A 14676-nucleotide genomic window follows, 5' to 3' on the forward strand; every position below is an offset into this window, starting at 1 on the left:
GGAGAAAGAAAGGAGGAAGATAGGGAAAGGAAGGCAGGCAATGCAAGACAGACATGAAAAAAGACAAAAAAGTAGCTTTGCTGCACTGTGGCTACCTTGGGAGTCCTCTGTGGGCATGTATTTCATCACATTAGCACCACAACCATGAATTTCCTATTTCTTATTTAGAATACAGGATAATATGGGGCTTTCTATATATCTGGAGTTAAAAGGAAACAGAATAAACAAGAAGAGTAAGTTTAAGCAAGTGAAATGTGTTTCAAATTAATTCGTTTTAAGTTTTTTTTTCCCCCAGCTAGCAAAGTTTTTTTTTCCCTTCATGTTTCAACTTTTCAGATTAGGTTTATTATTCTTGCCATTATGTGGCCGGGGTATTTCACAGGGAATATAGGAACCTGGATGGTGTTTGCATTTGGTGTTCTTTGGTGGTTTGGGCTCCAATGCCAAAATTATGTTTTGATGCCATAGATTGTTATTAGTGGTTGTATATGTCACTTAATTGTAAAAGTGAAGTTGTAAAGTACCTTGGATCTCATCTTTTCCAGCCTCTCTATTGAGAAAACTGAGGTCCAAATGACTTGAGAAGTTCAAGGCTAAATAGTATCAGAGCTGGGACTACATCACAAATCTCCCAATTTGAAACCTGGTGTATTTCCTCTTCTCACATTCTGTGCAAAAAAACCAGTCAGAATGTGCAGTCCTCCCCCTCAACCCTGCAGGCGTTAAAACATGTTAGTTGTGGTTTAAATGTGGTTTATTTAGCACTGATTTTCTGGAAGGATCTAAAAGATAATACTTCCAGTGCTTCAGCTAATAGAAAAAGGAACGTTTCCAGGAACTCTACTGTATAATAGATGCTTGCCTGAAGAAACATACACCTTTTTCATTTGTAATAGATCACGTAGGCTCCAGTGCTTCAGTGCTCTGAGTGGGTTCATAAACATTGACCACAGTCTCCAAAATGGCCATGGAAGTCAGAAGAACAATGAAAATTGATATACAAAAATTGGTTTTACCTCAGACCTGCTGCACATTCATGGCTGCAGTTTTCATAGATGCAGAGGAGTTTGGCTAATATCCTAACACACAGGAGTCTTTCTCCACTTCCCAAATTAGAATTGACACGTATATGTATGCACAAGTTGTTGAAAGTAGGTATCTACTTAATGATACCTATTTAATGAGTTTACTGGCTGAATCTTTTAAAAGAATGCAAACATTAGCGACTTTTTCTCAAACATCTGTAAAAAGAGAAAAGCCTCTGTGGTTCTCTGGGGCCCACCTGGTGCCAACGCAGCCATCCACGGTGGGCAGCTGCCACGATGCACGTTGCTGGGCACGCTCCAGGTGCCTGCCTAGGTTTCTCAGAAGTCAGGTGAGGACCCTCAGCCCATGTGCAGGTGCAGCCTAGAAGTTCAGTGGCATTAACACCTCCAGGGCAGCCCTCCACCGATGGGAGTTGGTGGATAAACGCCCTGGGCTCCCATCATTGTCGAGGACACAGGGAAGGCACACTCTTCACAGCTTCTCAGAGGGACCTCTGTGGGGTTGGACCCCCGTCAGCCACTATGGGCACAAGCCGAAGAGCATACACTTCGTTAGCTGTTTTCCCCTCCCCACGTCCCTCTTTCCCTTTCCTGGGGTCACCCTCCAAATAAACTACCTGTGCCCAAATCCTCATCTCTAGCTCTGGTTTCTTAAACAGGCCCCAAGAAATAATGTCGGAAATAAAGACAAAATGGTTTGTCCCTGGAATCGGGGCTGACAGAGAAATAACTGGCAACCAGCAGTTCTGTAGCTGTGACCCAGGAAAACAGCATTTCTAGAAGAAGTGGTTGTTCTTGACCGCTTTAAGTACGCGTTTCATTAGGACCATCTGTTACCCTCCCGATATCATGCCTTGCCTTTTCTTTTTATTCTGCAGATTCTTCCGGGAAGCCTAAATTCACCAAGTGCCGTTCACCTGAACTAGAGACTTTTTCATGCCACTGGACAGATGGGGTTCATCACGGTTTGCAGAGCCCAGGATCCATACAGCTGTTCTATATCAGAAGGTGCAGGCTTCATGCCTTTCTGACTTTTCTCTTCCACGGATTTTCTCATTAAAGCATATTGAGTCACATGCAGTGGTAGGACCGGAAATAATCTATTTTGATGACCTAAATGCACTCACCCATTCATTTATTCAAAAATAGTAATTAAGCCCTTACTCTATGTTGGGTACCGTTTTAGGCCCTGGAGATACAGTAGTGATTACAAAAAGATAAAAATCCCTGGTCTCATGGAGATTTGTTTCCAGTGGGGCAAGACAGACAAAAAAATTTTCTAATTAAAAAACTCAATGTCAGCTGGCAACATGGTTAAGAAGAGTAAAGCCAGAAAGAGTGTTAGCACCGTGTAAATATATGCGTGTGCTTGAGAGGGTCTGAGGATGAGTGTGTGAAGGTATGAGTGAGCACGTTTGTGAGTGCAAGAATGTGTGTGAGTGTGTAAAAGTGGGTACAAGTGTGACTGTGCGTGAATGTGGGAAGGTGGGTGAGTGTGCACGTGTGATATGTGTGAGAGTGTGGGGGCGGTGTGGTTGTGCATGAGTGTATGTGTAAACGTGCGTGAGCATATGGGAGAGTGAACAAAGTGAGTGTGCGTGAGTGTGTGTGTATGTCAGGAGCTCAGGTGACATCTTAAATGAGGAGGTCATCGGAGGCCTCTCTGTGGTGCATTATAGCGGAGACATAAATGAGGTGAGAGAGGCCATGTGAGTATCTGGGGGAAAGACTGTCCAGACAGAGGAAATTGCAAGTGCAAAGGCCCTGAGGCCAATGTGGCAGGTTGGAAGAAAGCAGGAGGCTGGATGGTACAAGGTGGAAGACAGGGAGAGTAATGGGGGAGAAGTCAGAGGGTTAGCAGGGCCAAACTGAGACGAGCCTTGCAGGCCACAGCACAGCCTGCTTTCTCTGTGGTGGGAAGCCACAGGGGTTTTTTAAACTTTTTTAAAGACGTGTGTTTTAAAAGACTGGTTCCTATGTAGAAAATAGGCTGTGTCCCTGTTAAATTAGTTACATTCAGTGAGGGACTGTGATACTTCTCTCTTCCGTTTTTACTGACGGTCCTGTAAAATAACAGGGGAAGAGTGAAACAATGATCTTTCAGCATAATCACCACCCGAGTCGTTTATTTCTTACCCCTCACCTGGCACGATTTCCATTTCTGTTTACTCTCATGTTGTACCTTTTTGCTTTTAAAATTTTAGGCTCAAACCCTCTATCATCTCCTCTTTTCCACCCAACCCCCAGGGAAGGCCTAAGCCAAGATGCAGGATTAGTGGAGACCCCTGATCTGGTGGTGGTCATCAGTCCAAGCACGGTGCTGTCAGTCCCCCAGAGGAGCTGGGAAAGGAAAGGTAGAGGCGGCAGGCAGTTAGGGCATGAGCTCAGGGCCAACCATCTCACATTTCAGCCTGGCTCCGGCCCTCGCTCACAGAGTGATGCTGGGCAGATTAGTCAGTCTGTCAACAATTCAGCGCCTCATTTGCAAAATGGAGATAATAGACCTTGCCACGTGGCTTCTTGTGAGGGTTCTGTTAACTAATCCATGAAAAACACTTATCACGGTGCTTGGTGACAAGCATAGTATAAATACTGAATAAATGGTAGCTGCTATTCTTATTATTGGTAGCGTGATAATAATTTAAAATAATATAGAATTCTAATTGCTGGGCTACAAAAGTGATTTTTGATTCTTTACTGCTTATGATTATTGGTGTGCTATGAGACCATTTTTAATGCAGAGCTGGATGCTTAATTTGCAAATAAATACTTTGAATTAGCAACTAGGACTGGCCTTAGTCACCTTGCAGGTGTGTGAGAGGTCTCTCAGATGTACCCCAGAGGGCACACAAAGATGAGATGGTTGGGCACCGAATGCACTTTTTTTTCCCAGCAAGGCTGATACCGCAGAGAGGTAGGGTCCGGTTGACAGAGCTGATGTGTAGACATACATTTGGACAGGAAGCTAAAATGTCTGGTAACACTTTTGAATATCTTCTGAAATGATTGTTAAATGAAGAGAGATTTAGAAGGTTCAATTTTCATACTTCTGCTTCAGCAACTTAGAGCTCAGTCAAAACAAAATAACTTATTCATACTGGCACAATTAACTAAAATGAAGAGAGAAATTAGCAGTTGAGCCCACTTTATGAAAACAGATTTTCACCACCCTAATATTCACCAGATTTGAACCTGAGCAAAAAGATCCAAAAGGATGCAGGCTTCACAAATATATATTTGTCCCTTACCCTCATCCATCAGGGCCGCATACCCTTGCCTCCAGGCCTTCTCTGCACAGCCCAGGCTTTTCAGCATCCCTAGTCCAAACCCAGCCCTGTGCCAGTAGAGATGCCACTGAAAGTGTGACGAGGTGGGGGCAAAGTCTTGGCTCTATTCAGAAAGACATCATCAATTATTGTCCTAGTAGAGTTTGGGATCCCAGGGGAAGAAACTGTCACATCCTCAAACCCCCTAAGTACAACCTCCTAATTAGGGCCTACCAAACTGGCAAAATCAGTGTTTTGTGTTTTCTCTATAAGCATTTAACTATTTTGAATATCTTAGCCAGAATAACATGAGCGCCCAGCCCGGTTTCTCCGGAAAGGGGAGAATTAAAGGAATTAGGAGTATCAGGAATATCCATTATCAGGACTGCACCAATTAGAGTACAAATGTGTTGCCTTCATGTTACCCACTTACACAAAGAGGAAAATACAAATGCATTTTCGGACTCTTGTCATTGTTTCTTAGAATTCAGTTCCCAGGCAACTCCTGGGACTATAGAACCATGACTCCCCATCCCTGATACAGAGATGAAACTGTGACATGATGTCATCCAGAACCGGAGCACTGGAGGCGGGGAGGAGCAGGAGGGGGCTGATGCACTCCCGGCCTGGCCTTGGTAGCTAAAGCACGAGGGAATCTAAACACGTCAGGCCCAGAGGACGGGCCCAGAGGCAGCTGCAGGCTTGGCTGGCTCTGCTCCTGGCCAGGTGAGCTGGGGGAAGAGGCAGCCAATTCAGAACAGTCTGTGCCACCCTGTGACGGAGACCGTGCCACCCTGTGACGGAGACCGTGCCCGATTCAGCCTCTGAGCTTGGAGGGGACCCAGCAAGAATGCAAATCACAGGCCTGGCAAAAAGAGGCTCTGGGAGCCTGTCAGCATGCTCTGCTGTCAGCCTTTTGCCTGCTGATGGCTCGTTTTCAAAGAAGTGGGCGTGTGAAGACTCAGTCCCAAAGATTATCTTTCCCCCAACCCCACCAAACCCCCTCCCCAAATTACCCTGGCTTTTGAAAAGAAAGTTTCTTCTCCATGCAAGGTGGTGGGGGAAATTAGAAAGGAGAAAGAGCAGTTTTACTTTCTTTTCTTTTTTTAAGGAAAATGTTAAATTTTAAGCCTAAAACGCGTGATCTGGAGATAATGAAAACAGTCGCCCTTAGAACATAAATGATGTTTTATTTTTTTTTTTTATTTCTCTTCCAATCGGTTACCTTTAAGTGGAAAGCATTTCTTCTGCTCTTTATTCTGATTTTTATTGATAGGCTCTTTCTATAGTTCTCACCTCTATGTCACAAGCCAGTCCGGGAGCAAACCTAAAGCACTTAAGTGCGGGGAGTAGCTTCCATAAGCGGGCTTTGGTCGTCTGTAGAGAAATTCAACCCAGTGAAGGCAGTCAACAGAGCATCTGTTTTGTGAGTCCATTTGGTTTTTTGCTCTAAACTTAATAGTTTAAAAAGAAGTGTTAAACATGTCTTTAAAATAAAATTCAACTTCAGTTCATGAGGGAGGGGGCTGGGAGCTGTGTTTTGAACTAGCTCTTCCTGATCCATTGTGCTTAAGATAAGTGCTTTAAGTTGTTTGTTCCGTGGAGCTAATGGATTGAGGACCATCTAAACAGTGTTTTTCATACAGTCCCCATGGGGACCAGGGTGCTGACCAGCCAAAGCTGAGAAACTGTGTGAAATACACAGAGCTAACCTCCCTATGACAAATCCAGACCTGCTAAGCACTGGCCTACATCTTTAGAATGTTTTAATACTAACTTTATTACTGTCAATTATGCTAAATACATTTGATAGGTCCTTTACTATTATATGGAAGCCTCCTTTTCTGGGCAATCTCTTAAACCATTCTCTTTACTATACTCTTATTTTGTTTGAAAGCCAAGATAAAATAAACCATACTATAGTTCAGTGACCCACCTATCGATATTTCTTTGTTATCTTTTTCCTATTCTAGACACATACACACAGTACACACAATTCTTACTTCTACCCTCTACCCAGTTGATTTTCCCATCGGACATGAATCTCCCTCTCCTCCAAGAGTATGCAGCTTTTAAGAATCTCAACCAGAAATTAAGCAACAGTTCACTGTCCATGTTAATCCCAAGTTCTTTCCAACAGCTGATGAGCAGCTGTCTCAAGGACCCCCTGATATTACACCAGTTTCCTCCTAGTGCCAAACAGACCAGCTTGGGAAACAGCTGTAAAGAAGGAAACATGTGTCTTCTCCCAGCTCTTCATCCTGCCTTCCCACAGCCTGCAGGGTCCTTGTTGCCCACTGCTGCCCAGCACCCACCCCCTGGGGTGATGCTCACAGACCTCCACAGTCTGGCCTGCCAGCCCCAGGCGCCTCAGCCGACACAAGGTCATTCCTACCCCCTTCTCCCTCAGCCGCAGATTACCTGGCTTTATGTCTCCTTGACTTATAAACCCCCTTCTCGGCCGATAGCCTAGTGAAGAGTAAGTAAATAATCAATTACCCCACCTAAGTAGCAATTCTAATTTAAGAAAGTTTTTCCCAATTATTCCATTGCCTTCTGTTCCCTCTCTTCCTTTCCCTATTGCCATCTACTAAACTTTTACCCATCTTCAAGATCGCTAAAAACACCACCTCCACCTTGAAGCCTTCCATGAACAGCCAGAGCAATCATTCCCTCTTCTAACTCCAGTGAGTACTATGTGTAAACACTTAGCCACGCTGCTTTGTAATACAGTTTCTCGGTCATTCCCCCTGAGGCAGGAGTAATTCACATGAATCCCGCGTAATATCTGGCACAGTGTTTTATATATAATCAATGCTTATGAAATATTAGCATACTGAATAAAGGAGACAAAAAAAGAAAGTACTCGGATGGTCATTTCTGAGTCATCTTCTAGCCTGAAGGTAGTGACCAAGTCTTATTAATCATTATAGCCACGCAGTGCTAGTGCCAGCTATAATGCTTACATGCTGCTTGCATTGGAGACACCCAATGATGGCTTGCTGAATTCACTCATTCAGTCAGGCAAGCAGATGGAAAGTGGGAGGAGAGCTGTGTCGCATTGTCTCACATGTTCGCTCAGTTCCAGCTGGGATGGACTTGAGTCTGAGCGATCTTTTGATTGCTCTGCATTTTTGTTCAGGTCCCCTTAGCAGCTGATCAGGGAATATCCTTTCCCCAAACTGACGTCCTCCCACAGTGAACTTCCTGGCATCTCTTTTTCTTCGACACACATCCTGCTGTTGTTCTAAGTCATCTGGGTAAATGATGCTTTCTGTAGAGTGGGATAGAGGTGAATAACTCTATGGTAGCATTTAAACATGGAGATGTAGCTTTTCTGATTTCTTCAGTGTTCTCCATGTATCCATCTATCCTTCATGACTTGTTTTGTTTGTTCTTATCTGATCCAAGATATAGGAAAAGATGAACTTGTTCTTTGTAGAGAAACCAAAAAAGGAACCGATAGGCAAACACATTGATTCAGTTCAGCCCGTTTTTGTTTTCCTTTTTTTGATATTATAATTAAATGTCCACTTCTATTTACAAAATGGAGAAGAAAAATGCTTTCTCAGTTTGGAGAATTTTTTTTAATTTCTGGGTTCGTGGCTTTTGTCTCTTTTATGAGTAGAGGGGAAAATCCTAGGACTCCCATGTTTCTTAAAGGTTACCTGGACGTCCAGCATGTTTGAAATGTTCCCGTGGCTCTTCATGTAATTAAGGAAAAAAATCAGGAGAATGGGAAGGAATTCAAGGCAACAGGAAACCATCCCCCCCAAACAGTGGACGGCTTTGGGGAGATGGACACAGGAGGCAGCAGTTCAGAGGAGGGCGGTAGCCAATTTTCCACTTCAGGGCCACCCGAATCTCAATGTCACTCAGCCTGCAGAACACCATCAATGTGCTGCCTCAGTTTCTTCCACCATAAGTTGGGGGAATACCCAGGTTTAAAGACTCAGCTATTCTCTGGGAATCTCTATAGTTTGGGGGTTGACTCTCTGCAGTATTTTAATAAAGGAACATTTTTAAACCTTTGTAAGCCTGAGAACCCTCATCTGCAGAATGGGGATAATGAAGCACCTACCAATAAATCACTTCATTTAGGAGCTGGCACGTTATACGCAGTCAATGAAGGGATGCTTTTAGTACAGGCAGAAGTACCAGATGGCCTTCTATCGGTCTGCAGACACTGATCATCAGTCCACAGATGTGCTACTTCTTGGAAATGGTGCCACTAAGATACTTGCTCATACCATATTTGTGTCCCAGTTTATTGAATCTGACTGCCAAGCACCTTGCTTTGGCTTAAGCTATGGCATGATTTGGGGGAACAATTCATCCTTTTTTTACCCTCCATTTCAGGAGCACTCAAGAATGGACTCAAGAATGGAAAGAATGCCCCGATTACGTCTCTGCTGGAGAAAACAGCTGTTACTTTAATTCATCTTATACCTCCATTTGGATCCCCTACTGTATCAAGCTAACTAGCAATGGTGATACTGTGGATCAAAAGTGTTTCTCTGTTGAGGAAATAGGTAAATCACAGGTTTGTGTTTTATTTGACATGGCTTTAGATTAAATAAGTGGGGAAGGCTGCAAAGTCCAAGTGTATGCAAATAGGAAGACTGTGTCATTGCACTCTATGGAGGGATGGAAGTCTCCTTTACAGTGCATGAGATCAGGTGGTGAACAAGAGAGAGGGCAGAGGGGGCTTGGGTTGGCTCTAACATGAAAAAAATCTGGCAGTAAATGTTGTAAAGAAAAGAATAGGAGTCTTATGGAGTCTTTTCCTTGAGAAGGTCTCTAAAGCTGGATTGTATTCTTGTGTGCCGCTGCAAGGGACAAACTCAATGCACTCTTAAGATTCCTTCTCTCCTGATGATTTGGTGTGATTATTATATTCTGATCTACTGAAATACATTGGCCTTGATCTCTGTCATTGCTATAATAAAGGCCTAGATTTTCTTTACCACAAGGCATAATCATTCTGGAATTTTACATGGACAGAACAGCCAAAATCAGTTTAAAGACATGTTTATGAGATCTCAAAACAAACACTGGAGGTAATCAGCTCAATGCACGCAGTGAAAGATCCAAGCAGCTTATCCCTTGCTCATCATGTGGACACAGGGGAAATGAAACAAAACAAACAACCATAATTGGAATATTCATGTTTATACTATAATAGTATAAACAGCTAAATAGAAAGAATCAAAGAAGGACCATGAGTAGCTGACATTGGTGCCTCAGATCTATCCACAAAGCTCATTTGCTGCTTATAGGAATTCCTTGGAGCCTCTCTCAGATGTGTCGTTCTTGTGTGTGGTTTCCCAGGCATCAGCAGACTGGAAGAGACAGAGAGAGTGTGGGTAGAAGTTGCAGATGGAAACAAGTAAATCTGATAGCCTGACTTTGAGGGAGAAGATTGAGAAAACTGTACCAAGCAGAAAAGAGAACCCAATTACACAGTTTAGAGGAACTATTCGTACATATGCCCTAACGTCAATAGATGTAGCTGTCTAGTGGCTAAATGAGTAGTAGAAAGACTACTGTGTCAAGATCTGTGTTCTAACCCTGTCCCTGCCAAGAGCCAGCCCCACTCGTTTACCTGGCTGACTTTCACTGAGTGCCTGCCATGAGCCGGGCACTGTGCTGGGTGTGTTGGCTACAGGACGAGTGAGACGCAGTCAAGTAGGGAAATCAGGCAGGTTAACAACTAACTGTGACACAGCACAATAGGTGCCGGACTCAAGGTGTGTGGAATGCACAGCAAGCCAAGGTTGTGGCCAGAGGTGTGAATGATTGACTGGGCCTGAGGGATGAGAAAGTGCTGCCCAGAGATGGTGACTAGTTCGGTTACTTCTTAAAGCAGCAGCAGGAGTTGCCATTTATACAAGATGGACTGTGTCTTCCAACAGCGACTAAGTTCCAGAAGTGACAAACAGCACAGAATGTTCACAGACTCGGGAGCAGTTTGGCAGGCCTGACCCGCTGGCCAGAGAAATCATCAATGGATCTTGTGTACCCCACAGAGGAATCTGGACTTCACCTTACTGCCCAGGGGTACATTTGAGGATGCTTAAGCAGGGAAATGACCTCGGGATATTTATTGCTAACACTTACAAAGCATTTACCATAGATCAGGTATGATAACTGTGTGAGATAGGTTCTATTATAATCCCCATTTTACAGATGCTGAAACTGATCCCCAAAGCAGGGGATCAATGACTAGCTCAAGGTCAGACAGCTGGTAGGCAGAGCTGAGATTTGAACCTAAGCAGCATAGCTCCAGAGCCCCTGCTCTTAACCTCAAAGCCATACAGCGTGGTACTATTGTCTCAGGGAAATTCATCTGGCTGCAGTGTAGAGGGTAGATAGGAATAGCACAGACTAGAGGTATGGGGATTAGAAGACTTTGTGATAATCAAGGCAAAAGATGATGACGGGCAGAGTTACCATGAAAGCAGGGAGGGAGGGAGCTGAGAGTGAGAGACCACAAAGAACCGAGGTGAACCTAGATCTGAAGATGACAGTCACAGCCTCAGCTTCCTCATGTATTATGAATGTATTCTACTAGACCTCACAGGGCTCGTCTTTGGATTTAAAGTCATATATTACTTAGGCATTTGTCATTCATTCAGTTTATTCAGCCAATCTTTGAGTCTCTTCCTTGGACCAGGCAGTGTTCTAGGTGCTGGGGACAGAAAATGTCTGCCCTAGTGGGACATTTTCCCAGTGAGGGTGGGAGGAGACCATGCTGGGAAGAGAGATAACATCGGGAGGGAGAAAAGCACGCTGGAGAGGTTGCAGTGGTAGCGTTATCAGACATGGCTTCACCGAGACAGCGACACTTGAGTAAAGAAGGAAATGAGAGAACAGTCACATGTCTACCTGAGGGAAGAGGGCACAGGAAGGGTAAAGATCCTGAAGCGGGAGCATGTCTTTGCTCTCTCAAGGAACAGCATGGGATAGTGAGGGGATACACAGAGAGTGAGGAGGAGTGTGGTCATAGACCAGATCCCAGAGGTCAGAGGGTCAAAGCTAAGGTACCCTTTAAGCCATTGTGTGACTTTGGCTTTCATTTGGAGTGAGATAGGAAGCCTTTGGAAGGCTTTAAATGATGAGTGATATGACCTAACTTAAGATGACCACCATGTTCAGAGTATTGAGGGCTGTGTTGAGAATAGACTGAAGGGGGACAAGGGGGACAAGAGACTAGTTGGGAAGCTAGTACAGAAAAAAAAAAATGATAATGGCTAGGACCAGGTTAGAGCCATGCAGGTGATGAGAAGTGGGTGGATTGGGGGAATATCTTGAAAGTACAGCTGACAGAATGTGGGATGGTGAAAAAAAGATGAGTCCGGGAAGAGTTGACCATTTTTATCCTGAGCAACTGGAGGAATGGAGTCACCATTAACAGAACCAGGGAAGGTAGAAGAGGAGCAAGCTTCAGGCAGAAGACTTGCCTTTGAATGCATTCAGTTTCAGATGCTTTTTAAACATCTCAGTGTTTCTCACACCGTAATGTGTCACCTAAGGCACCTAGAAAAAAGCATAAAAGTAAAGGAGAGGTTATTATTATGCCATAACGGTGGTACTGAGCCTTCTCAAAAAGGACCCAGTTCTATATCCTCTATTTAAAGTAGACAGGAAGATTTGTAAGATGCAACATGAGTAATAAGTTTGAGAAAATTTTGCATTAAAAACATTTTTATAGGGCTTCCCTGGTGGCACAGTGGTTGAGAGTCCGCCTGCCGATGCAGGGGACACGGGTTCTTGCCCCGGTCCGGGAGGATCCCACATGCCGCGGAGCGGCTGGGCCCGTGAGCCATGGCCGCTGGGCCTGTGCGTCCGGAGCCTGTGCTCCGCAACGAGAGAGGCCACAACAGTGAGAGGCCCGCATACCGCAAAACAAAACAAAAACAAACAAACAAAAAAACATTTTTATAGTTCAGTCATATAAAGGGTTAAGCTTTGGTTTTCAGAATTCGTCAGTCCCCAACAAATCCAGAAAGATGAGGTATAGCTATCATGATGTGGGTAGCTTAGCTATTTTGCAAATCCCTTCAATTTAATTTCCAAAATGTGGTCATGATTAGTCAAATTGGGACTTTCTCATTTTTTAAAAAGTAGGATCCACTCCACAGTGGTCAGTAGCATGTAGTTAAGTAAAACACAGAAAACACTGATTCATTACCATTTGAGAGAGCAGTGTAATGCCTTCATTTTATATCTGAAGAAATGATCACATGTGGCTAGGAAGATAAGCTAAGGAGTATTTACTGAGTGTTTTGAAGGACTGTGCTTCTGTAGCCGTACAGAAATGGCAAAGACAAGAAATGAGAAAGAAAATAAGAAAGATCTTGCCCGAGGTCACATACAGCTTGGACGAAAAAAGATTTCTCCACCCCTAGTTCCAAAACAGCAACATGTTTAAATACCATAGATCTTTCTGACTCTCTCTTCCTTCAGTTTTGAGTTAAAGTGAATTCCTTTGCCAAAATCCCAAAGTATTCATCCTATCAGAGCCAAAAGAAGTGTAAAACATGGCAAATCTTTAAGAATAGCTATAGATCAGATTTTAAACTCAAAAAGAAGTTTTTTATAGGGGCTTTTTTTTTAAGTTAAAAACAGATCATCCTTAAGTTAAAAAATGATTCACTTTGTTGTAAAGCAGAAACGAACACACCATTGTAAACCAATTATACTCCAATAAAGATGTTAAAAAAAATGATACTCTCCCATAAAGTGGGAATATTGGAAGAATTAAGTGTTTGAATAATAAAAATGTATAAAGTAACAGTCTCTTCGGAAGAAAGCATTCCACTAATATCGAGCTGTGTCTGTGTACTAATTCTCTGTTGAAATGCCCAGTGCAACCAGATCCACCCATTGGCCTCAACTGGACTTTACTGAACATCAGTTTAACAGGGATTCATGCAGATATCCAGGTGAGATGGGAACCACCACCAAATGCAGATGTCCAGAAGGGATGGATAGTCCTGGAGTATGAACTGCAATACAAAGAAGTAAATGAGACCCAGTGGAAAATGGTAAGATATCATTACATCTCACATTTAAAAATCCTTTGACTTTTCTTCTTTTTAGGTTAACAACCCCCCTCTCATTTATAGACTCCCTTTTGACTTAATACCACATGTCATGCTATATGGTCTCTAATTTCTTATTTGAGAAAAATGGATATAATCAGTAAAATATCATCTTGGAATTCTTCAAGACAGCAAATGCTAACATGGAGTTTTATACAGAAACCTATGGAAGGAAAGGAAAACTATATTTCCCCAGTCATCATTGGTATCCAGTTGAACTTTAGAACAATATCGTGTACTCTAGCCACTTAGCTGCCTTTGAGGATGTGGCTAAACATGGCAAGGGTTATGATCAAGGTCAACAGTGAGCTGTGGCTAAATATTCTCCCATGATGGGGCTTCCCTGGTGGCGCAGTGGTTGCGCGTCCACCTGCCGATGCAGGGGAACCGGGTCCGCGCCCCGGTCTGGGAGGATCCCACATGCCGCGGAGCGGCTGGGCCCGTGAGCCATGGCCGCTGAGCCTGCGCGTCCGGAGCCTGTGCTCCGCAACGGGAGAGGCCACAACTGAGGGAGGCCCGCGCCCCGCAAAAAACCAAAACAAAACAAACAAACAAACAAAAAAATATTCTCCCATGATTTTAGTTGCTACTCTTCAGCAGACCCCCATTAAAATAAGTTCTTGAGTGACTCCAGGAGGGAAACAGAGGGGGAGGGAATTGATCCCCTAGAGGTTTCAGAAGGATGTTTTGTTACATACCTCAAGGGAGAATCAAGCTAAGACGTTTTTATGTAAGCAAGTGGCATGGTACTGGTTGACCTCTGAACCCCACACTTCCTTGCCAAGTGTATGGGAACTGGACACTTCCATAAAGTCCGCATGGCACACAACAAGAAGAAACCAGGATTATCATGCTGCTCCCAATGTAACCAATTCTAAATCAGTCTAGCCACAGGCCTGGCCAAGCCAAGTGGTTTCTGGCTGGTCACCAGGTCGTGCCCAGCAGCCCGGCACAGCCTCACTCCCAGAATTTTGAGAAACCGGGCCCTGTCCATTCAGTGAACTGCTGAGAAAGAAGCCAGTTTTGTCATTAGAGGAAAGTTAAGTTTAGAGCAGCTGTGCACAGTTAAATACTGGGCTTTGGGCTTCCCTGGTGGCGCAGTGGTTGGGAGTCCGCCTGCCGATGCAGGGGACACGGGTTCGTGCCCCGGTCCGGGAAGATCGCACATGCAGCGGAGGGGCTGGGCCCGTGAGCCGTGGCCGCTGAGCCTGCGCGTCCGGAGCCTGTGCTCCGCAACGGGAGAGGCCACGACAGTGA

At 44.2% G+C, this 14676-nt stretch overlaps 1 protein-coding gene across 6 annotated transcripts in view; it reads left to right on the forward strand.

Moving 5' to 3' along the window:
* GHR (growth hormone receptor) overlaps positions 1–14676 on the forward strand; it is a 292065-nt gene that overhangs the window by 255014 nt on the left and 22375 nt on the right. For all 6 annotated transcript variants that reach the window (XM_007117758.4, XM_028492885.2, XM_028492886.2 and 3 more), the window contains 3 exons: positions 1925–2054; positions 8672–8844; positions 13184–13362. In XM_007117758.4, coding sequence (XP_007117820.1) covers positions 1925–2054; positions 8672–8844; positions 13184–13362 — 482 coding nt within the window. The remainder of the gene's footprint in view (positions 1–1924; positions 2055–8671; positions 8845–13183; positions 13363–14676) is intronic.

This window comes from Physeter macrocephalus, chromosome 8, assembly GCF_002837175.3.
Source record: "Physeter macrocephalus isolate SW-GA chromosome 8, ASM283717v5, whole genome shotgun sequence".
NCBI lineage: Eukaryota > Metazoa > Chordata > Mammalia > Artiodactyla > Physeteridae > Physeter > Physeter macrocephalus.